Genomic DNA, 23,297 nt, shown 5'->3' on the forward strand with positions numbered 1-23,297 from the left:
CTTACCAGAAGCAACCATACACTCCCACAGTGACCAAAGCCTTCCTGGCAGAGCTCTCTCTCTCTCTCTGGATTTATCATTAACATCTACACCCTAACACTGCTAAATAATTCAGTACAGCATTTAGCCTTCTGTCCTTGCCTCTCTACTCAGAAACCACTCTCTTTTCTGTATGTTTCAGCAACAGAGAACAAAAACCTGCCTGGATTGTTGTTCCACCTTGTGCTGTGTAACTGAGGGGGGAACCTCACTTACCCTTTCACTCTCAACATAGAAGCATGGGGTTTATTTCTTTTATTTTGTTGGAAATAGTGTTTATTAGATAACTAAATATAGAGCGTTATTTATCCACACGGAGTCATGACCATGTGGGCTCAGATTCACATGCAAATTCCCCTTTTAATAATCCTAATGCAGGGAGTGCTCCAATCAGAGCGCTATCAGCCCCAGCTCCCAGATACCTGATGCCAGCTTTGCTGGTAATGTAGGCCACTGAAGCAAATCCAGAGAGATTGAGTTGGAAGTGGAGAGAGGCTCTGAGATCTATTTGCTTGGCTTCCTGACGACGAGGGGGTGCATAACTTCTTTTTTTTTCTTTTCCGCTGTAAAGGGGATATCATTTAAGAGGGATCATTAGCTGCCAGCAGCCCGGCTGGGTCAAGGCTGGGAGGCGGAGACACAGTTCCAAGCAGCGAAGCAAGGTGGAGGCACGAAGGCAGAAGACCAGATTAATGAAAGCATGAGGTGGCTCTTGGGCAGCAGCTTGAAAAATTTTGGACATGCCGACAGGGGAAACTATGACTGGCTCAACAGTGAACCAGGTGGGCCACTTCTGGAAACAGAGCTTCAGGTCTGTACCCCCCTGCTCACCTCTGTGGCATGTCCTTTGACTTTGCATGTGTGTGCGTGTATGTCTGTGTAATGCTTCAGTGTACAGTGCAGAGTAAATTCCTGGGTATTGCGATGTTTCAAAGTAGTAGTGCTCAATTACATGGAGTCGGAGCATTTCTTTATTGCTCTTAAGTCTTTTTAAACACATTTGTGGAAGCAAAAAAAAAAAAAATAGATGGAAAAATTCTGCTGGGGTGGCAGGTGAGGAAGTTTAATTACTTCTTTTAAGCATAACACATCCTTGATTTCCTCTCTGTTGAACGCGTGTTTACGCTTTGAATCTGGTCCCGTGAAGCCTTCCCGCAGATGTTGCGAGTCCGTAGCAAGCAGCAATGAACTCTTGTTCCCTAAGCTGTGCGCTGATTACTTCTGCAAGAGAGGATCACATGCAGCCGAGTGGGGGGAGGGAAGTAGCCCCCAGAGATGAAAACACAGCCTGCTTTCTGGCTTTGTCTGGGATACAGCAAAAGGGCTTCTCTGATCAAAAATAATAATTTGAGGTGCTCGTATGTCCTCGATAAATGTCCGGAGCATGTTGCATTAGCAAATGAGCTGGCCACACTACTCAGCTGATATATATATATAAAGTGTACTGTTGCAAAATAAACGGGAGTAGTATTGTGTGGGGTGTCAAAACAGGACAATAAGTAGTGTTTAAATGTCGCCACAATTTTAACAAAGTCTGCCTCACCGGTAACATTGCCAGAGTTAGAACAGCAATGGCAATGCCTTCACACCTCGAGACTGCTTTTGTCTGACAGTGAGAAACAAACAGCATCACTAGAGTCACATTCCAGCAAGTATTTGAAAATTCTGTGTAAATCCAGGCTCACTCCTAAATTGTGTCATTACTAATGGATACAAAACCACATAAAAATGTTTTCCTATTTGCTAGAGTTACATGCTTTTTTTCTTTTTACAATTAATAATGAATCAGCTTCAAGAAGCAGGATAGAGCTTGGAAAAGAACTTATGGGGGGACCGCGCCCTAATGACTTCAAAGCAGACTTTGCTCCAAATCCACTTAAAACATTTCAGAAATATCAGTTTCCTGATTCAACTTCAAAAGATATTTGCATAAATACGGGCTCTATTAACAAAAATAATTTTAAAGGAGTTCTAACTATGCTAGCAAATCATTAACAACATAATAAATCTTAGCACAACACAATCACTTCAATGGGAATTTCAGTAAGCAAAATAAACTTTCATTTTTCTATCCTTAACAAAACCTTCCCTTAACCTCATGTTTTGCCTTATGAGGTCATTCCCTCCCAAGGCAGGTACTACTCCTTGTTTGTCCAGACCCATAGTTCAGCTCCAAGCTCATTCCATTTACTCATCGTGGATATACCACACAACTCAGCCACACTCTGCATTTCATTCCTTTACCAACAAGCACGAGTAAAAGCTCATCTTAACTGATATGGGTCACATAATCTGTAAGCTGGCAACTGTACATGCTCAGCATGTTAAAAAAACATAGGCAGACAGATGACTAATGAAAGGGTTTACTACTTCCAGTATGTGCTCAGTGGTTGGGGGAAACTAACCCTCCATTCAGTCCCTATAAATACATAAACCAAAGGAAGAGAATAAACAATGCCCAAATTATCCTACTAAGAATCAGTTCTGGGAAAACAGGACATTTTAGAAATGCAGTTCCTTTTACTTCCATGCTCTTTTCTGCCTTTCTCTGTTTTAAAAAGGGTATTTTCCCATATTTCTGTGTCTGTAACTTATTTCATGCTGGAAGTCAGATCCTTTTTTTTTTTTTTTTTTTTTTTTTGGTCACTTATAAACCTGACAATAGATGCTTGTGACTACACAGGCAGAGCACACTGATGCCCAGTGAAGCAGCATCAAACAAAACCAGTCAATTAATAATTCTGTCAGTCACTTCATATGCCTGGTGTGGAAATTTTAAAACAATAAAGGATTTTACCTTAAATATGTTCTGCAGTCATGTTAGTTTCAATTAATGAAGATTCAGTTTGATTTTTAGATAATTTTATTTTCCACTTCTGGCAGCTATTCCTGATACCTTTACACGGTGGTTACTTTTCTAGTTTTAGAGCTTCAGCTGCAGAAGTTAGTTTTAGGTCAGTTTAGAACTAGTTTTAGTTTAGAATTTCAGAATTTTTTATAAGCAACCTTCAATTCATTGTATTAAAATTATTCCTATTTTTAGTGTCATTTTTAAAATGCCTATTAGATTTTCCAAGTCTTTCTGTCAAGATCTTTCCAACGCTGTTCATCAGCCTTTTAGGCAGTCATTGCAGAAATGAGCACAAAACCACAACAGAAAAAATGGTACTAATACTGATCAATTGTCTCCGAATACATTTGTTCTATTTATATGGATATACATACAAAAAGCCCATCAGCTTTTGAAACTACATCTCAAAGTAAAATCAGCTCATGTAATGTTTGGCAGGAGGCAGCATCAAAATGGATATATAACTCCCTGTTCAGGTTCAGGGCATCTGTGGGGCAGTATTAACTTATGAGAAACTATTTCAGCTCAAATAGTAGACTAAGTAGCCTCAAAATGACTTCGCACAGATAGGAAAGTCTTAACATTAGCTGTGTTTAAACAGCTATGAGCACTCTGAAACACAGACTGAGGAAAACCAGTCTTTATTGTCATCTGTTAGCATACAGAAAAAGTATGAAGCTGAGTCAGGGGAGGTTTAGGTTAGATACGAGGAAAAAAAATTCCACTCAGAGGGTGGTTGGGAACTGGAGCAGGCTCCCCAGGGTCATGGTCACAGCAGCAAGCCTGACATAGCTCAAAAATCATTTGGACAATGCTCGAAGGCACATGGTGACTCTTGGGGTGTCCTGCACAGGGCCAGGAGTTGGGCTCAATGATTTTGGTGAGTCCCCTCTAACTCAGCATATTTTATAATTCTATAACATTGCCTAATTCTTAATCCTATCTGCTTCACATGCCACTAATTTGCATATCATAGTTACACTTAACTGTTCTTCCACAACTATACAGTAGTCGTGAAACGAAAGAACAAACGAAACAAATTTATTGTCTTCTTTTGCGCACATTACTGAATAGATTGCCACCAGACGCTGGTTATCGTAGTTATTTTGAAACAGGATAAAACAGAAGTAGTTCAGTTGGAAGGGGCCTGCTAGGAAAATCTAGTCCGACCACCTGACCACTTTAGGGAGTACAAGAGAATATGGGCTGTTTTGTAATAACCTATGCAATTTTTGTCCAGATCCCACAGCGTTATAAAATACTTGCAGGTTCAGGCACTGCCTTTTCACCTTCAGAGACAGCAATACAGATGGAGAATTTCTGCAGACCATACCCAAGGATCTCAACCCAGGCACTCAAAATGAGGCATAACCAATGAGTAACCCACAAGAAACACTTCCACTGATCTGTCTTGCCCCTTCCCTAGAGCATTTGGTAGCAGAGACAGGAGTACAGCGTCCCAGAAGAACAATTGTTTTACCACACAAGCAGGCAGTCTTCTCTCTTCCCACAGTCTTCTGACTCAGTCACTGCACACTGGACACACCCTACAACACAGTGCCCTGTGGTGCTGTGGAATTAATCTCCTTCCCTAAGCAATCTATCACAATGCTGAGGAGGTACTTTGTGCACAATAATGTAATTAAAAATTACATGTGTTGCGGAGCAAATTAAGGATTTCACAGATTTCAAAAATGCTGGCATTTATTTAGGCTTAAGAGCTTGATTTTGCAACTTTAGAAGCAGTGCTGTGGGTTACTCTTGGAGGGCCTTTAAACAAGAAGAGTTTTCAGGCCAGTAACCCAGTGATACCATAAGGTGTCCTTTTGTAGCTGCTTCACAGACTGTGGCCATCTGAGCTAGCTCATAATACAAATAGTTGCACTCCTTCCATTTTTTTACCATTGGATGCAAACTGTCCCCTCCAACAATAATATATTTTGCACATTTCTCTTAATGGGTACTTCATTGTAAGGCTCAAGGCCTCTAGGTTCCAATCAAGGCTTTGGAGCAAAGTCTATTTCCCTGAGACCCAAGACCATTTGTTAATTCCTTCCATCAGGCTTAACCTTTCGTTCCCTTCTGAAGCCCAGTATTTGTATGAGGCCACATCTTACAGCCCTAACTCTTGTCTGTGCTTCCAGCAGCACATGAAGACATACTGTCCTTGGCCATTACTTAACACATGAATATAATTTCAGTGAAATTTATGGGGAAGCTGCACTGAGTCTAAATCATAATTGGGGCCTTATCTACCTTTTACTAATCTCATGTAGGAAACACTGTCAATCTCACTCTCTGTCCTCACAAACCACCATAATACTGTACAACTCACAGATCCTAAGACCAACACTTAACCTGGATGAAAGCCTGCTCCCTACAAATTAAACCCAAAACTTAGTTAGACTTGGATTCTAAAAACAAGCTCTTCACTGATCATGAATAATCCTGTCCATTATTAACTCCACTCTTCTCAATATTTACTCTAAGAGTACCAGTAACATATCAGTCAGTCTTCACATATATAGTGCACTAACGTAATAATGAATGCTCTCTTCTCATTTTTTCTTGAAATGTTTTATGCACCTCATAAGACTCAATAAAAAAGCATTAACAAACTTTTTTTAAAAAGTCCCCTCATTTTGAAGAAATTATTTAATGTCTGCATTGGAAGAATGACTGGAAAAATTTCTTCCAGTTCAGCTCTTTCCTGTCACTCACTGAATGGTGAGGTAAGACAACAGCTTGTATAGCCAGAAATTCTTTAATAAAAATTATCCATAAATATAAAATAGCTCTTTAATTTTTTTTTTTTTTTTGTAAAAGACCATTGCAGAAAAATAGCTTAATAGCTAATCTGCAAAGGTGTCAGTGTATTTTAAAATTAATTCATTTAGCTTCAGACCCACAATACCTTAGGGAAAAAAACAGAAAAACAGTAATTTCTCATGTATTATTTCTTAGGAGTCAATGTCTATTTACTTTATTTTTCTTAGGTATGTCCATGCAATAATAATTTCATAATATGACAACAAAGCAAAAAGGTTACAAATGCCTGGTGTATAATCAGTTGAATGTAGATTACAGTGTGATTTGTAGCTAGAAGAATGACTATGATTTCTGGAAGAATAAGAACAGAAAGTTTTTGTAGACTAAGAAGGAGATACTGGAGTTACTGTCCTTTTCACAAAGCCTTTGCTGCAAATGGCCAGTTTGCATCCCAGTTTCCAAACCCTTAGAGGAAAGAATCACTCAAGTTCTCCTAGCCTGAATGGACACCTTCTCTTAAAATAAAGGAAATCTGATCCACTGACCTGTTTAGTCTCACCATGCAAATGTGAAAAAGCCATCTCATAGCATTCTTCGAGAGCTTACGAAGGGAATGACTTGATAAACAGCATTATAGAGTTTGGGTTTTCCTTCTTCCCTAGACTAGACTCTGAATAAGACACAATTATTAGGAGATGGAGTTAGACTGGAAACAAAATATGTTAAATTTTAAAACTAAAGCTAATACAACACAAGAGCACAAATGGCTTTGTTGGTTTTTCTCATAGCTTATGACTCCAGTTAACATTACATCACAATTGAAAAGCCGTGGGACAGAGGCCTTTTGTGCTACATTTTGCAGAAAACAAAGCTAACACAGCAGTCACAACTGTTACTTCTCTTACACTAGAAGTTCTTTTGCCATAGCTCTAAACAAGGAAGAATGATTTTTGGATTGCATGCAGAACAAGCTCGAGAGGTCCAGTCCAATAAAAACACCATGTTTTATTTGGAACTGACCTGTGAGGTTGGAACAACCCAAAGAGCAGGTAGTGTAGGCAATGGACTCTGTTTGAAAGGACTAGTTGTCATGATATTTGTTCTTTAAACAGTTTTCCAAACACAAAGAAACAGCACCAGATGGTGGATCACCAGCCTTATTCATCTGCAATTCAATGTTCTCCCAAATTTTAAAAGCTTGACCAATCTCCTGCAAAGTTGACTAGTCCTGCTATAATCCAAGGTAATAAAATGTCATACAAAATTGCATATACTTTCAGGCTGTTGGGGTTTTTTCTGCATTGGAGACAGGGTTTTCTAAAAACCCAATACTCTTTGCAGCTTCTCTGGGGTTTTTTGTCTCTGGTTGTGATTTGCTTTAATTGGTCAGTAAATAGAATTTATGAGTCTGCAAAACATACTGCTTGAATGATAGAAGTGCAGAGAGAAAGAAATTTGGAAAAGCAACTGGTATGTCATTAAGCAGAGATGGGGAATGTGGTTTTGCTCTTTGACTGAGAGATCTCCTGGAATCCAACACCCTTTCTGTTTGCTTTGGTCACAGAGCAGACAACAGACAAGTTCAACCAAAGACGACATAGAACCATTTCTGTGTATCATATTGCCTGCCACCATGATGCTCTTCCTGGCATTCCTGCTGCTCTTCCTGTACCGCCGTTGCCAGCGCCCCACTCAGCAGGGGCAGATCTTCAGCATCGACCTTCCTGAGGCCCTGCCTGAGCACGACGTGTCCAATTTCCTTTCTGCGCTGCCCTGGAGCAGTGAGCAGAGCTTCCACTACTCGACGCTGCTCCCTGATGCCACGTTCCTCTCTGTGTGTTTGCCTCCGTCATATGAGGAGGCCACCATGAAGACTTCCATGGAAGAGGCTCACACTGAGCTCTCTCCAGACCCAGTGCCTCCTTATGAAGAGAGCACGCTGCAGACCAGCAGCATCAAATAAACTTCCTACAGAAGCACCTTAGCCGAAGCACGCAGCACAAAGGTAGAACTATGCTATGGCCTTTAAAATTTGTGAAAAGATTCCAAATGAGGCACAAAACCAATGAACTTATGAAGGAAGAAACTTGAAGTAACAGGCAGTGCATCTCTTCACCTCATCCTAGGATTCTCTACCTTCCATTTGTGGCAAGCATGCACATGGCGTAGCATCAAATCCAATCCAGACTGGTAACGTGGGGATTCTAGTTAACAAACTTGTCATGCAAGGATTAAACTTAAGGAAAGCTGGGAAGCTCTTCCTCTGTAATCCCTCAGCTACAACAAAATGTCAATAACGCTATAGATTCAGCAATCATAAAAGGGCTTTTTAGTACATACATATTCCAGTTTATGGTTTTTTTTCTATTTTATGCATTTATATTTAAATGAGTTTTTGACAATCTGAGTCACTCAGTCTGTGTGTGTTTACATCACATCATTCTGCAGTGCTCTGGAATGATCACAACAGCTCTCAGGAAAGCAAAAATATAAAACCTCTACAAAATTTCTAGTAACTGTCCCCAAAGGTTCAAATGTACACTGTGAATAAAGTCTGGCCTTGCTCACAGTTGAACAATGAGGACAACCAGAGAAGACCTGATTGTTCTGGGTGAGGAAGACTCCGTGCAAAACACATTCGCTCTGTTGCTGTAAGCTTCTTGCCAAGGTCTGCAAGGTCCCAACATTCCAGACTACTAGAGTGACTTATTTTCCAAGTCTAAAATAATAAACCATGTGACTTACTTGGTGCAGTGTGTAAAGGATTCGGGGAAAAAATTAATAAAATCAAGTGCACCAAAAAAAAAATCCCTAGTCTGTATTTCAAAGCAGCATTATAATCCCTTCCCCCTCATCACCAGGGCGGGGTGAGGCTAATTCAATTGTGTTGGTGGCAGTGGTTCAGAGGATTAGCATATGCAAATACTTTCAGAAAATGATGTATATTATCTTTAATTCTTTCTTACAGGATAGCATTTTCACTAAGATGATAGATGCTCTTGTTACAAAAGGTGGTTACTACAGATCCTGACAGCCTCAAAAGTTACGTTGGCAAGCCACAGACAAATGCAGCGTTGTGGAACGGCTGACATCTGCAAGGAAGAAACTGTTGTAGCAGCTTGTGCAGTCTTGGTGTAACTAACAAACCCAAGGGCTTGCACTTGGTGATTTCAGCAACTGTCAGGAGGTGTCAATAACAGCCAGTCCTGCTTTACAAACTTAACACATTCTTTAAAAAACCCAATAAAAACAATAACACAGTAATGGAAAAAAAGTTCCTCACTGTACAGCAGAAGAAAGGCCACTTTAGAGCTGCAAAGTGGTTGAATTCTGTGTTATGTCAACAGTGACACAATCACAGTAACCAAGTAGTCCATATCAAAACTGATGTTCCCACTCATACATTTCTCTTGCAACAAGGAAAAAAAATGCCTTTTTTATTTAGAAAGAAGGGTTATTTTCTTGAACTACAAATTTGAGATCATTCTTTTTCTAATGTTCCATTTGGGTCATCAAACTGAAGCAGCAGATGTTTTGGAAAACTCCAGATTCAATCAACTATGTTTCTTTTCAGGCCGTATCTGGGAACAGTTCCTGGTATTTGTTGATGTATTTAAAAGGCAATATTCTACTGCCTCCTTGCATTTTCTTTACTTCCGTAATATTTGGAACAATATGCACTTGTTTCTAAGGAAAGCTGGAAAAATACAAGAGCCTCAAGCAACATACCTACTTGGAAAGGTGGAAAAGTTTGAGGTTCAAAGATAAACGACTTTTGCCTCTGGTGTTTGCCTGTTCCACTAACTTCAGCAGAATTGTATGGATATGCTTGAAAACTCAGACGTTGATATATCAAGTTGAGTATATTTTGCCTTAAGAGATCTTAAGAGATCTGCTGTATTCTGAAATGAGTTACACTGTTCTTCAGCACGATCTCGTTTACCCTTAACTTGGGTAGAGTCTAATACTCAGCCTCTGGGCTCATCATTCTAAACTGCCCTCCATTTACCTTAGTTACAGTTGAGAAGAATATTGACTGGTATTTCTTGTGACCAAGACTAATATACTTCTATAACTAGTTGAGAATTGCTACTCACTGCAAGAATATAAAGAGTGATTGTGTTTCACACAGTATTTGTTGGACAACTCTCAAATCCTGCTTTGGACAAATAGCTTCTGATTGTTAGCATTGCTAAAGACAAAAACACACACTTGCTCAAATCCATATCAACAGAAACATCGCCATAACTTAAATTCTTCTTTCTAGTAAACTGCTTTTTCCATCTGGAATTGGTATCCCTTATCTCATTCCAAAACAGATTTGACTAGTCTTGTATGTTAATTGTCCCTAGTAGGTTTCAACATAACTGGCACCTCTACTCTTAAATCTCCACCCCAAAGAGAAGGCCTACCCAAAAAAGGACAATGTTTCTCATGCAAATATACTAAAATTAAATCTCCATTGCCTAGAAGCTGCCTCTGATCCTGTCAGGCTGTGGTGACACACATCTCAGCAGCCACCGTGCTGCTGATTTCAGCAGTACTAGTTGTGGAGCAGCTATCAGGTCCTCTGGGCAAACACCTTGTGCATCAAAGGAGAGCACTCATGACCTGAAAGGAGCTCATGCCTGGCAATAGGAGCAACCATAAGTGCAATGGGAAGACCTTTCATTGTTTTAGCTGCAGTAATCGGAAGGGTGCAGGTTTAGAGCACCCCATCTAAAATAAAGATGTTGGAATTGGGACCATAAACAAAAAGTCTTAGGAGAGGCATTAAGTTTTCAATTACATAAAAGGTAATTGCAAACAAAGTAAAATAGGGACCCCTCATGCCTGCACCAATCTGACCTGGAAGTAATGATTTTAAACTGAAGCAAGATTAAATCAGAAAAGAAATTTTTAAAAGAGAATTGTAGTCTGAAAGTGCAGTGAAGCAGAGGCAGCACCATCTCTGGACACATTACAAAGGTAGACAAACATCAGTCCAGAATGATGAAGGCTCCTGGTTGGAGCAGAGAATGGATTAGATGTGTCCTTTCCTGTTCCTGTGCCCTAAAGTTACATCAAAGTAAGTTTTGTTCCTTGTTTCCAAACTGTATGAAATCAGATAGCTGTTTCTTTGAAAATTTCATATTATGAGATTTCATGTGCATCCAGAAATCACTGTAACATTGGCATTGTACTTTATAGCCACAAGGTTCTTTTTGTTTGTTTTGTTTAAATTTTATATCTGCTAGTACGCATAGAAATTATGAACTCACCATGATGAGAAGGATAATTGTAATTCATTTTTCTATTATGAAAATACTAAGGAACCGTGATGAGATTAATTATGTATATGCTACCCCTTATTTATATTCAGTAGGAAACTATGGAACAATACAGGCCCTTTCATTAAGGGGGTTTCACAAGCTTAGAGGGCAATCTCTGTACTTGTCTACCCCGTGAGAGCTGCCAGAGTCCCTCACTGAAATGGGTCCGCTGTTTTGCAGACCATCACAAATACACATCTTGCACACACGGCAGACTCTTGATCAAAAGACATTTAATGGAAAGCAACACAGGTAATTTACACAACACAGGTAATTTACACAAAATAGTTCTTCTAGATATCCACTGAAAGTATTGAGCATGCATCTTCAATAATGCCACAGTAGTTTCATATTAATAGAATATCCTGCCTGAATATCCTAATATTTTAGCCAAAGCAAGAAAAGATGACACAGCTCTTTGCAACCACTGTGGGATCTCAGAAACTAACATCCTGGATAAAATTGATGCATGCTTCTGCATAGATTGAGCATCTGGCACCTGAACTTTTCTGAACTTAAAACTAACTCATGACTCATTGGTTTGTACTTGCCAACGATAAAGTGTGCTTTTCAAAACAGAATAGTCATTGCTTGGCCTTACGAAGGAACCCTTGGTCTAGGAGAGACAGAATAAGCATTTCCGTGCATACATTTCACTTCAGAGAGATCCTCACCTGTAACAAGTATCTTGACTAGAAATTTAGAAACCCAACTGAAGTGGAAAACACTTGCGGAAAAAAAAAAAAGGCAACAAACAAACCCTGATATTATATCTTTATGATAGTTCAATAATATCATGGTGGTCAGGAAAGAACTGCTCCCAAAATAAAACCACTTAATCCACGCTTCAAAGGATTTTACTTGGGTTCTTATGGCAGCAAATCCTCAAAATACAGACACACAACTACTTTTGCTAATACAAACTCCACTGGCATGAACCATATATGCTCCAGTAGTGGAACTTCTTACAAATGTATGTTGGAGAAAGTGAGTGGGCAGACTTATTCTGGTGAGGAGAGTAATTTTATTCGGGTGTGGAGTTTTTTGTTGCTGCTGGTTTTTGTTGTTTTTTTGGGGTTTTTTTACAATTTTCAACAACAAACATTGCACAAAAACATCAGATAAGGATGAGCTGAATGCTTATGGCAAATAAATTATTCACTGACTTCTCTCTCAAAAACTGTCATAAGTGAAACAGCTATGAATTTTTAATAGTGAAATGTCTTAATTTCAGTCTGTTAGTAAATAATCACATCATGTTGTGACTTCCATTACAAAGGAGTTCTATTCATCACTTGGATAATGAGGTCTTCTGCAGAACAGGAAAGGCATGTGAGTGTGGAGCCTAAGGAAGGTGTCCTCTGTAATAAAGACAACCTGCCATTCTCAGTGGTATGGCTAGCAAGGCTGGGCACAGCTAATAAATCAATGCTGCAGACGCATGGGTGTTGATGAAGACAGCAAAACCTCACTGAAGACTCTTGGATACATGACTAGGCTGACAGCAGTGTAAATGTATGTTTGCACTTCCACAAGATTTTCATTAAAAAGGTAAAAAATGCCGATGTCTCTCATGTTTGTTGAGGGTATGAAAGAATCAAACTTGTCTGTGAGTTTGGCTCCATCAGTAATTTTACTCCTGAATATTCACAGGAATATCATGTCTATGAGAGCTTACTGTCAGAAATTAAGTTTAAGGAAGAACCAGCAATCCAAACTAGGGTACTCAGAATTTCATAGAAATAAATCATAGAATCACTGAGGTCGGAAAAGATCCTCAAGCCTCTAAGATCATCAAGTCCAACTTTTAGCCCAGCATTGCCATGTGTCATTTACATTTACATGGTTTAGCAGTGAACACCTACTTATTTTTTGAATGCTTCCAGGGATGGTGACACTGCCACTTTCCTGGACAGCCTGTTTCAAAGCTTAATTACCTTTTTTTGAAGAAATTTTTCCTAATATCCAATTTAAACCTTCCCTAGTGCAATTTTTCTTGTCATTTCTCTTCTTGTCATTTTTCACCTGGGAGAAGAGGCCAACCCCTAGCTCACTGCCAACATCCTTTCAAACAAGTTGTGCCATTAATATCATGTCATCTTATCCTGCCTCTTCTATATTCACTTGTCCCTACTATATCAGCATCATTTTATTCTTGAATGCTTACCTTAGAACTTTTCAGACATTTCCATCTGTGACAAAAATAAATACTTTAAAGCAAGAGAGCATGGACAGGCAATCCTCTCCAGTCATGTCAAGCACCTTCATAGGTCTCTCTTTTATTTTATAATGTTTTGGCTTCTTGCTTTTTTTTTTCCCAGGTTCAAACTAAGAGAACTGAATACATGGGTTTTTTAGTTCTTTGAATATTAATGACATGAATTCCTTTAGTGGCCTTCCAAGCACAAAGGACAGGAAGCAAAGCTGTACTCTTCCTGCCCTACCCCATCAAGCATCCTAAAGGGAAAGGATTGTGAAAAAGATCACAAATCAGGATGAAAAAAAGGTAAGAAATGCCTATCCAGAAATAAGCCTCTCACAAAATTGCTTCCTCCTCACTGACTTCCTATTTTTCACTTCTCTCTCCCTTGGCTTAATTTTAATTTTCTGCCAACTATAAAAAACACAACACAGAAAGGAAAACTACCTCCACAGACTGACCCACAGCTGTAGAGCAAAACTAAATGTCCTGTCTTATGATCTACTAGTAATCTGGAATAGCTGTTTGTGATTATAAAATGCTTTGCACAAAGTCAGTTTCCACTACAGGTAAACCAGACAAATTCAAACACATTTCCACAAACACATTTCCCTGCTTGTGTACCAACAACATGCCAAATTATTTAAACACCACCATGAAAAACTCAGTACATGTTTCAGTTCTGTCGCACTTTTTCTCTCCCTTTTTCTTCCAGTTAGGAAAACTCACAGTTTACAATACCCTCAGATGTTAGTATGGCCTAAGGTTCTTCAGAAAGACTGTACACCTATGTTTTAGAAAAAAAAATAAACTTGATGGGAATTAGCTTGTTTATAAACTCTATCTTCAACTAACACTCACCTCCTTTTCCCTTCTGTTAACGATGCAGAACCTAAATCCTTCTATAAAAGACAGATTTCTAGTTGTTTCTAGCAGCAAAACATTATGGTCATCAGAAACTGAAAAATGCTGCTGTCATGCAATTAAAGGGAAAAAAAAAAGCAGATCCATTAGCAAAACTCTTCAGTGTTTGGCTGCATCAGGAAGATCAAAGCAAACAGAGGACATTAATTTGGAGACAGAAGAAACCATGTAAGTGCAATCCTGTCTAACACAATTCTGAGGTTTTCACAGTGGTTCTTTTCCACAGCATTACCAGCAATCATCACCTGGAGAAAAAGCATGGTGCCACACAACAGAAGAGCAAGGTGTCCCTGATGCATGACTGGTGACACCTGAGGTGTTGGCATCAATGGGCCCAGTGGTGCCACGCTCCACCATGAGCTCCTGCACCTCTCCCGTGCCTCTGTGCACCTCTTCAGCAGCCCCAGTCCTGCCCCTCCCACCCGTAAGAGGGAAAGGCTGAGTGGTCTCAACCTGCCCAGTGAGATCTCTACTGGAAACAAAACAAAATAATTAAGTTTTAGAGCCTTAGAGCACATTTCTATCACAAAAGTAGTGAGTTAATACACTGGTAACACCTAGACCTGTGTGCCAGTTACGATGGCAGACTCTGGAAAACAGACACAAAGTAAATTCTACTTTCTTTATGTAAAAACATGAGCTAGCATAAACTAGAGCACAAGGAAAGTACTGTTTGATATTGCATTTTATGCTTTCCAGATCATCCTGTAAATCAGAGGGCTTATTTTATAATCTATTATTCTTTATCTAGCTTATGCATATCTTATTTTAAATAAGGTAAATAGATACTGTAGGGATGGCAGGCAAGGTAAACTATAAGCATGAAGCATGCCTGGATACCGTATCTGAGAGCTCCACATGAGCTCTCTTTAGCTAACATCACTTCAAAAAATTATCACCTCCTATATATTTTCACAGTTATCTGGACTCCTTTCAAATGCCCACTCCCAAATGCCCACAGTTGTTGGAGGCATTTATGACTTTGGTTTGTGCAGTTTTATTTCTTAACAGATTTTTTGTTTTAGCTGGGACTGAGTGCCAGGAAATATTTACACTACATGCATTAACTTCCAATAAATACAATTTTCTACTTTTGTTAGAAGACAAAGAATATTTCCAGAATGGCTTGCATTTAGAGCCGTTATAGTGATTTTTAAAGAGCTGAAAAGAAATTTTCATGATAATGACAACCTGCTTCCCCAACCCAAGTTATGCTGGGCACCACTCCCAGCTACCAGAAGAGGGGAGATTGGCAAGGCCTTCCCTCCATTAGGTAGCTTGCCATCACGTTTAACAGACAACAAGATTAAATTCCCAATTTTTCCAGGACTCAGCTTGTTTAGTGAAACTGGACACCACCACATCCAACAGCTACTCTGAGGCAGATTGGATTTCATTGCTGATGATCCTTAGAGAGTTTCCAGCGACTCCTGTTCACCCGGTCCCTTGTCCCCGGTGCTGTACCAGCCCTTTTTAAAGTTGTATGCTTTTATTTAGTACTTCTCATAAATTACCACAATAGTACCCAACAACATGGACTACTTCAACTGGTATTTTTTCAGCTAACACTGTTTTGAACCATAAATTATGACAAATTATGTTATTATTCTTAACCATTAGCTCCCAACAGCCTCACTCCTGGTTTGTGACAGCTACACAGCAAAGTCTCTTTCTGCTCATGCTTGCCCAAAGCAGCAAAACAGCTGCCAGTGGCCAAATAATGACTGGCTTCTTGGGCTGGCACAGGATCAATGCCCTGAATGGCACCAGGGCTTCTGATGGAGGCTGTCAGGAGACATTTCTCTGCATCTTCCAAGTTTCTGGAAATGAGAGGGAACAGCCAAAGCCATCCAGGAGCACCAGGGGTACAACACAGTAGTATTGGATCAAGTGGCAGCTTCATCCAGAGACCCCAGTGACAGTTCAACAGATCTGTATCAAACCATTAAGTATCTGGCAAATCAGCACAGTTGTAAATATTTAATGCCAGATAGTCTGCTCAGGGTAGATCAGCACTTACTCATTTTTGTCTCAGTTCCCTTCCCTAGACACCCTGCACAGAGGGGACAGATGGCCTCCAAGGCCCATCAGTGTTTGCTCCTGTATCCCCTACCTGCACACCTTCCTCAAGGGGTGTCTGTGACTAGCAGATACCCTGACGAGGTAACAGCCTGAGCAGGTACAAGGCCTTACTGATGGCAAAAGGTGAGTTAAGTGTATATAGGAGGATCAGGAGTGCTTTTTCCAACACCAAGGGAGGAGCCTGGACATCCCACCAGTCTCCTAGAAAGGGTCACCCAGCACCTCCTGAATTATGAAGGTTGCTGCACGGCCACAATGTTCCATCAGCACGGCTTACCTTAATTCACTAGACACAAAACTGCAGCAAACCAGAAGGAGATTCACAGTTCTGGTTTCAGAGCCTTGCAGAGAGAGGTAATTGGCAAACATAACACCTACTGCTGCCCAGTTTAAACCCACTGCCTCCATACATCTGCCAGTCAGGGCATCTTTAATCTAGCTGCTGGTTCAATCAAGGGCACAGAAGCTAATGGGCAGCAGCAGTCCTTAGAGCAGTCAGCTTAAGAACAAGAATGAAAAGCAAAGGCTTTAAAGTCACACCCTGTTCACCAGAAGTGTTTTACACAGCTCCTTCTACTTTCCAATTTCTCCCTCTTGAAGAGCCTGGAAGTCTTGTGTCCTCTGATTCCACTGCTCACACCACTTGGAAAGTTACCATTTCAGATTAAATGCAATTCATATCAAAGAACAAAAAATGGTAGGATAATTTCTATACTGTTTAAGGCAACTTGAACATTTGACCTACATACTTGATTATAACCATTTTGAGAGGATTTAAATAGCCGTTTTCTATTCTGTACACAGGCTTTCTTCAGCTTTGATACAGCTCCCTGAACAACAAATTTTTCCTGATATGGTACTGTGAAAGCAAAGGTACTTCCAACAGAGAGAATTACATCTGTTCTAGGTCACAGTCAATAAAACATCAATAAATCTTGTAACTCAACAAATTTAAAAGCATTTAAAAGTACCTCTAGCAAACAGTGCTGATAAGCCATGAGAAAACAAGATGCAGCATTACAGATGCCTTCAACTGCCTCTTTCATCCTGCTTTTCCAAAGTCCCTCCCAAACTAACTTTAATTTGTAATCAGATTTCAGCTGTGGCTTGTTATCTGCAGAGCAATCAAGGGGTTCCCAGGACTTAAAGGAAACCTTAAGCAATCATTATGCAAGCAAAATTTAACTTTCTTGGTTAGTCTGGCTAGTTTCAATTAGGTGCTAGTGCTGCTCCAGACTTTGATTTGGCTGCTACAACCTGGCCCAGTCTTCCCAATCCCAGAGGGAGCTGTGGTCTTTTCTTGTGCCCATCTGTGAGTAAACTTCATGCTTTCCAGTTCTCAGTGAGGAGAAAACAACTGAGTTGAATAAAGACCACTCAGGGATAGGAACATCTGTTTTGTCAGGTCTGCAAAGTGCACGGCCCACAGAGAGCTGCCCCCATTCCTAACAGTCTTGCTACAAACACAGTGTTCAGGATTAGTAGTGATCCTTCAGATGCACTTCCTTGGGCCACAAGGAGCCTACTAGGTAGCTGAGGAAAAACGGCGTGCTGGGTAGCAAGGTTTCATCAGAACACCAGTCTAATGTAAGGTGATTATGTTGCATGGGATCTCAGTCTGTTCTCCCACTGGCTCTTCCACCCTGTTATGGCCTCTCTGTGAAATCTGTATAAAATCAGGCAATTTCAAAAGCACAAAGTTTCTTTCAGTTTCATGGAAACTCAAATTTCAGTGAAAGTGACTACAACAGTGACCTCACTAAGGGAAGGCCTGTAGGATTCATCTCTTGTAGGACACTGAGAAAACCAACGTAGAAGAAAGGCTCCATAAATATGGTGCAAATGTTATTGTAGTGGGCCCTCTGTGATGCAGCAGAGAATCCAACAAGTCGAAAAGGTACAGAAAAACTGGTGTTTGTACTTTGTTGCCCTCAGAACTACAGCAGAACAATGAAGCTATATTAGATTTATTTGCAGAATTAAAGGAGCAAATACAGACTTTGAACAAGCCACTGAGACAGATGCTTTCTTGAACTCCATGCCTTTTAGCTGATCTGCCTGAGTTTCTATATGCCATTGAGCTGTTTTTACTCACCTGATCTTCTGAAGGAATGACAATATTGATGTTGCCCCAGTGAGCCTGGTGCACATCCAATCTGCATCCACCTTTGCAGTCTTCTCTTAATGCCACTCAAACACCAGAATAATAGAACTAATCCCTTGGAACTGGATATCTCTGCTGAAGAAAGAGGAGAAATGTGTGGGTCTGCCAGGTGTGGAATAATTTCTGTGGTGCTGTCAAATGGTTTGTGTCCCCCTAATCCAAAGGTAATAAACTTGGATAAAGTACCTACTTTCCTGCATTAGGGAACTAATTTTTCATCAACTAAATCATGTGCTGCCTAGAGACAAAATCTGGTCTGAATTAGCCTGTAGTCCAGCAACAGTGATTACCCTCCTACGGTAGGCATTGACTGGGGCAATTGTCACAAAAACTTCAAGCTTTTGTTTTTTTAATCTGACCAAGGCCACAATTTATATAGATTGTGTCTCATCAGATTACGTATTACTTTCTATTATCACATATTTTCCCTACTTAGTTGTGTGAGTCAGCACAGGCAGGACACAGGAACAACCACAAAAGCACAAAGACGACATTCATTTTCCTTACCTCACCGACCAGGGGATCCCCAAGGTAACACCCAGGCAGAGGCACACAAGTGGGACACAGGCACCACAGAGCTTGGTCCACGCTAGAGGATCACCAAACCTGCTGTCCTCACCTGTTTATCAGGCATTCACACAGGTATTTTACCATTGTGCTTTGATCTTTCCTGAAGCAGAGCAGGAATCTCAAGCATGTGTGATAGGGTGCCTCTAAGTCTCTCACAGGCTTATGTTATCTAAACACAGATGTTCTACTTGTCAAACACACAAGGCTAAACAACAATTAGTATGATGTATGTGTTTTTCTACACCCCAGCTGCAAGTCACTTCAGCGTGTTTATAATCCTCCTCACCAGTCTTCTGCTATTATCCCACTTGGTTGTTCATATCACAATAAAAACATTGTGCCAGCAGGAGCTAGGGAGGGGAAGGAAAAACTTGAACAGTTTGCAAATGTGAGGGAAAAAAACTGAATTCCACATTCCAGTATCTTCTCAGAGTTACAGACTGCTAAAAAGCAGAATTGAAGGCTACCAGGTGAAACTTAAGATTAATATCCAGCGTTCCCAATTAGGCCCTATTTGCTGGAATTCTACTTCTGAGGTGGAGTCTCTCGGGACATCAGGCTCTTAAGAATCAAATCAAGATGTGCAGCCAGTTATCTTACCAATTTGTCTTGCCAATCTGTTCATTGAAAAGTTAACATTCACTGCCTTCTGTCCTAAGGGCCACCTCTCTTCACAGGCATTTAGGAAACCCAAATGTTTGCAGGTGTAAAATTGACTGTGGGCAACAGCCTAGTACTGTGGGCAAAAACCACAGTTCGATGCTGCGAGGAGGCTGGAGTAGCTGAGGACACAGAGCTGAGCTTCTTGTTTGTGGGAGCTGGGTGTGAAACGGGACACTGAGCAAGAGCCTGGAGATCAGCGTCAGTCTCCGGAGCTCTGCTGGAGCAGAATGAAGATGTGGCATCCGGGGCTGCGGTGAAGGGAAGCAGGCATGCGAAGGGGCATGTCAAAGGTTTGGCAGGTCACGTTAGAAAAGGTGAGAGTAGGAAAGTCTTCTCTGGATCCAGAGTTTACCAAAAAGGTTTTGGCTGTCTGTACGAACTGAAGAGCCAACAATGCTGGAGGCCCCTGTGCAGTCAGGTATGCAGGACTAGCACAGAAGCAGGAGTTGCTGCCTCAGATGGCATTTTCCTAAGTAGATGAACTTTGGGAAGTCCATCATCTACAGACTAGGGCATAAAGGACAATCAAGCATAGATTCCCGTCATATTTATTATTCTTGCCAGGCCTTCCAAAAGATGTACCAGTATCACAAAGAAAGACTCTTGATGCTAGCAAGATGTTTCAAGCAGGATGAGGAAATACCTGTTGGAAGAGTACTGCTAAGGCACTCTACAGGAATTAATAGATGACATGAGATCTGGTTTATCCAAAGAAGGAAAAGTCCAACAAACAAAAGTAACAACCAGAGTGACTTTTGAGAAAGGCATTTCAGTTTATTGTCAAGCCACTTTCTTCCCTCTTTGCTCAGCAAGTCTTTTAGATAATTTCTAACATGGACTTACAGTTCAAAGAGGTCACAATTTCCCAGACACTGGTGACCATTTGAGAGAGCAAGTTTGTGGCACAGAAAGCAATTCTTTAGATTCTTTGTTCCCAAAATCCAACATGGCTCCACATGAGGTTGTCGCATCATGCAAGAAACTCATCCCATGAATCTGATGACTAATTTGTTGTAGTCAGTCCTGAACTTCAAAGTGGCACTTCAAAAACAGCTTTTATGTTACACAGCTTGTCTTGGGTTGTGCTTAACAGTCTAAAACCAGAGTACTGCTTCTGGTTTTTTAAACTCAGAAATAACCTATCAACTACTTGACATGTTTCCACATGCCACAATCCTAAATTCTGACAAATTTTGAAATGCAGAAAATGCATCAGTGAATGGAGAAACCAGGCTTAATGTTCTGTGTTGGAATAAATAAAGGGCTGTCTCTTAAACATTACATTGAGGTACACTTTTTTTCCCTGTGTATCACACCACAAGAGACTTTTCTGTTTAAGTTTGTTTGATCTTCACCCTAAGTTTGTTTGATCTTTGCCCTAAAAGATCCAAGTGTGATGTGTATGGGAGTATGGCAACCTCATTCGGGATCACCAGTGGTTTGACACTGTCTATCCATGGCTTGCAAATGGACTTAAGCTACCTTAGACCCAAACTTGGACTTCTGGGCAACTGCATGACCTCTGCTCGCAGCCACATGTTCCCTGTGCACCATTTTCCTTAGGATCTCCTTTCTGACACGTACTTCTGTTTTGTATCAGGACTCAATAAATTCTTATTACAAAATTACTTACTTACGAAGCAGTAAATACATTAAAATCATTATCATTCCCTAGTCTGTGACTGCTGTACTGACCACACAAACCTGGGCTTTGCCTTTTAAGTCTTCTGAACTACACTGCAGCTCCCAGTTGGCAAAGCAATTTGCAAAATCACAGTTTCCAGGCAGCACACTATAACACCCTGAATAGGGCAAAAAGGAAGGGACCATCTTTTACTAAGGCAGCTTCTCAACTGGTGATGCTGCATTGGGCACTGAATTCTTGTGTCATTATAATGCTCTTTCACCTGTTTTAAACAGACCTAGAAATCAGGGGTTTTTCCCAAATTTTACTCCCAAAGGCAGGAATTTCTGTGTCCCTTTTCTGCAACCCAGTGTGAAAAGATTGTTAGAAACAGCCTGGAAAAAGTAAACTGAACAGATATTTGACTTTCAAAAAAGACATTAGTGTACTACCGAGATGCACATGAGCAACATTCCTCTTCAGATAGCAGATAGTTCATTTAGTTTCTTGTATTTCTTGCTGCAGGATTTAATCTTGTGGTGTTTTGGAATTTTTGTTTTGTTGGGGTTTTTTTTTTTGAGGTTTTTGTTTTGTTTTCATGATTTTTTTCTCCCTCACAAATTAGTTTTTACCATGTAAACACAGAACTTAAATTTTTACAGTTTTTTTCCAGAGGTAGTGAAAATACAGAAACTTCTGTTACCTTATGCATCCTGACAGATTTTCTTTTTTCCTTCAGTAGCTAAGAAATCTGGTCTTATACTGAAGGTTGGTGCACAGATAGACCAGTGTACTACAGACAGAAGCAACTCAGGTACATTGGGATTGGACTTTCTTCTCTATATACCTCCCCCCACATGCTCAGACATTTGGATTCACTATTAACAATTTCCAACTAAAAATCAATTACATTTTCCATTAGCATTGTTGGGAGAAGCATTGATTGGCCCTTAAAAGGTTGGCTGCACATTATGTGAAAGGACCCAATTGCAAAGAGCTAAATTTGCAACACAAAATGTATCAAACATTCTGCTGGGGAAGCACTATCAAGGCTTTTACCCAGTTTTTCAGGACAATATATGACACAGCACATCTTTATCAATCATCTCTATATTTTACTCTGTTCAGTGTTTATTAATTCACACCAGTATAGCCACAGTCACAATCCAGCACTGAGTAGTTGCAAGATTTTAATGCTGCACTGTGATTTAAGTTGATAACACCCCTTCAGGACCAAGAAAGTTATCAATTTTGCCAGAAGACTTCTCTGGTCTTAACCATGCAAGAAATCACTTCTGAAAGTTATTCAGAAAATTAAGTATAAGGGGGAACTCAGAAAGCTACCAAGGGCATTATAAACTTATTGTGTTCCCTTTTGCGAGTACTGAAGTTATTTTAAATAAAACAGATAAAATGATTCCTCATCGCCACTGTTATGTATGTTACAAGTTATGTAATACTTTGTTTTACCTTTGAAGTCCATCCTTTTAATCCTCTCCTATAAAAGCAAACAACTCATAATTTTGAATCACTCAAAAGTACTGTGGCAATGGTTTTGTTTGAACGGTGACTGCTGCTACAAATGACTTTTCCAGTACTTTGTGGTATCCAAAGAATATCTAACAAGATCTATTTGCTTACAGTAGTATTAACACATTCATCCCTGTGCAGTGTGCATGAGTGGCCTCTCTTTGCTTCGGGAAATGACTGAAGGTTTAGCAAGTTATCCCAATGCAGGTGTCTGGAGACCGGTACCCAGTCCATTGGAATCACTGGATGCAGAGTTGCTGGTAGAAATCAGACAAGATCAATCTGAGCTTTGATCATCCCAATCCCCTTTATTCTTTCCAGACTTCAGGCACGGTGGTTCTATGGAACCCTCCCAAGAGTTGTGCTCGAGCCACCTACCCAGTGTTGCCTGAGGTCTCCTAGAGCAGTCCTCACTTTAGCCTGTTACTGCTTCTCTAAGATCATCCAATTTTGCTCATTTTCCTCTTCTGAAATGTTAGGGGTTTTGCATTGGTTTTTTTTTTCCCATGATTGACTGACTTTGGCCTTTTACACCCTTTGAATGAAGATGAAACATATGGGCTAATTTT

The 23,297-nt window shown here is 40.2% G+C and overlaps 1 protein-coding gene across 1 annotated transcript; it reads left to right on the forward strand.

Moving 5' to 3' along the window:
• The first annotated feature begins 569 nt into the window (after window positions 1–569).
• On the forward strand, window positions 570–8,560 carry SMIM28 (small integral membrane protein 28). Its single transcript, XM_066178961.1, has 2 exons — window positions 570–850; window positions 7,224–8,560. Exons 1-2 carry the CDS (start codon window positions 740–742, stop codon window positions 7,620–7,622), a joined length of 510 nt encoding a protein of 169 aa, XP_066035058.1. The 5' UTR covers window positions 570–739; the 3' UTR covers window positions 7,623–8,560.
• Window positions 8,561–23,297: the final 14,737 nt, after the last annotated feature.

This window comes from Chamaea fasciata, unplaced genomic scaffold (assembly GCF_029207755.1).
Source record: "Chamaea fasciata isolate MVZ Bird 193981 ecotype frontalis unplaced genomic scaffold, bChaFas1.0.hap1 SCAF_3, whole genome shotgun sequence".
Taxonomy (NCBI): Eukaryota; Metazoa; Chordata; class Aves; order Passeriformes; family Sylviidae; genus Chamaea; species Chamaea fasciata.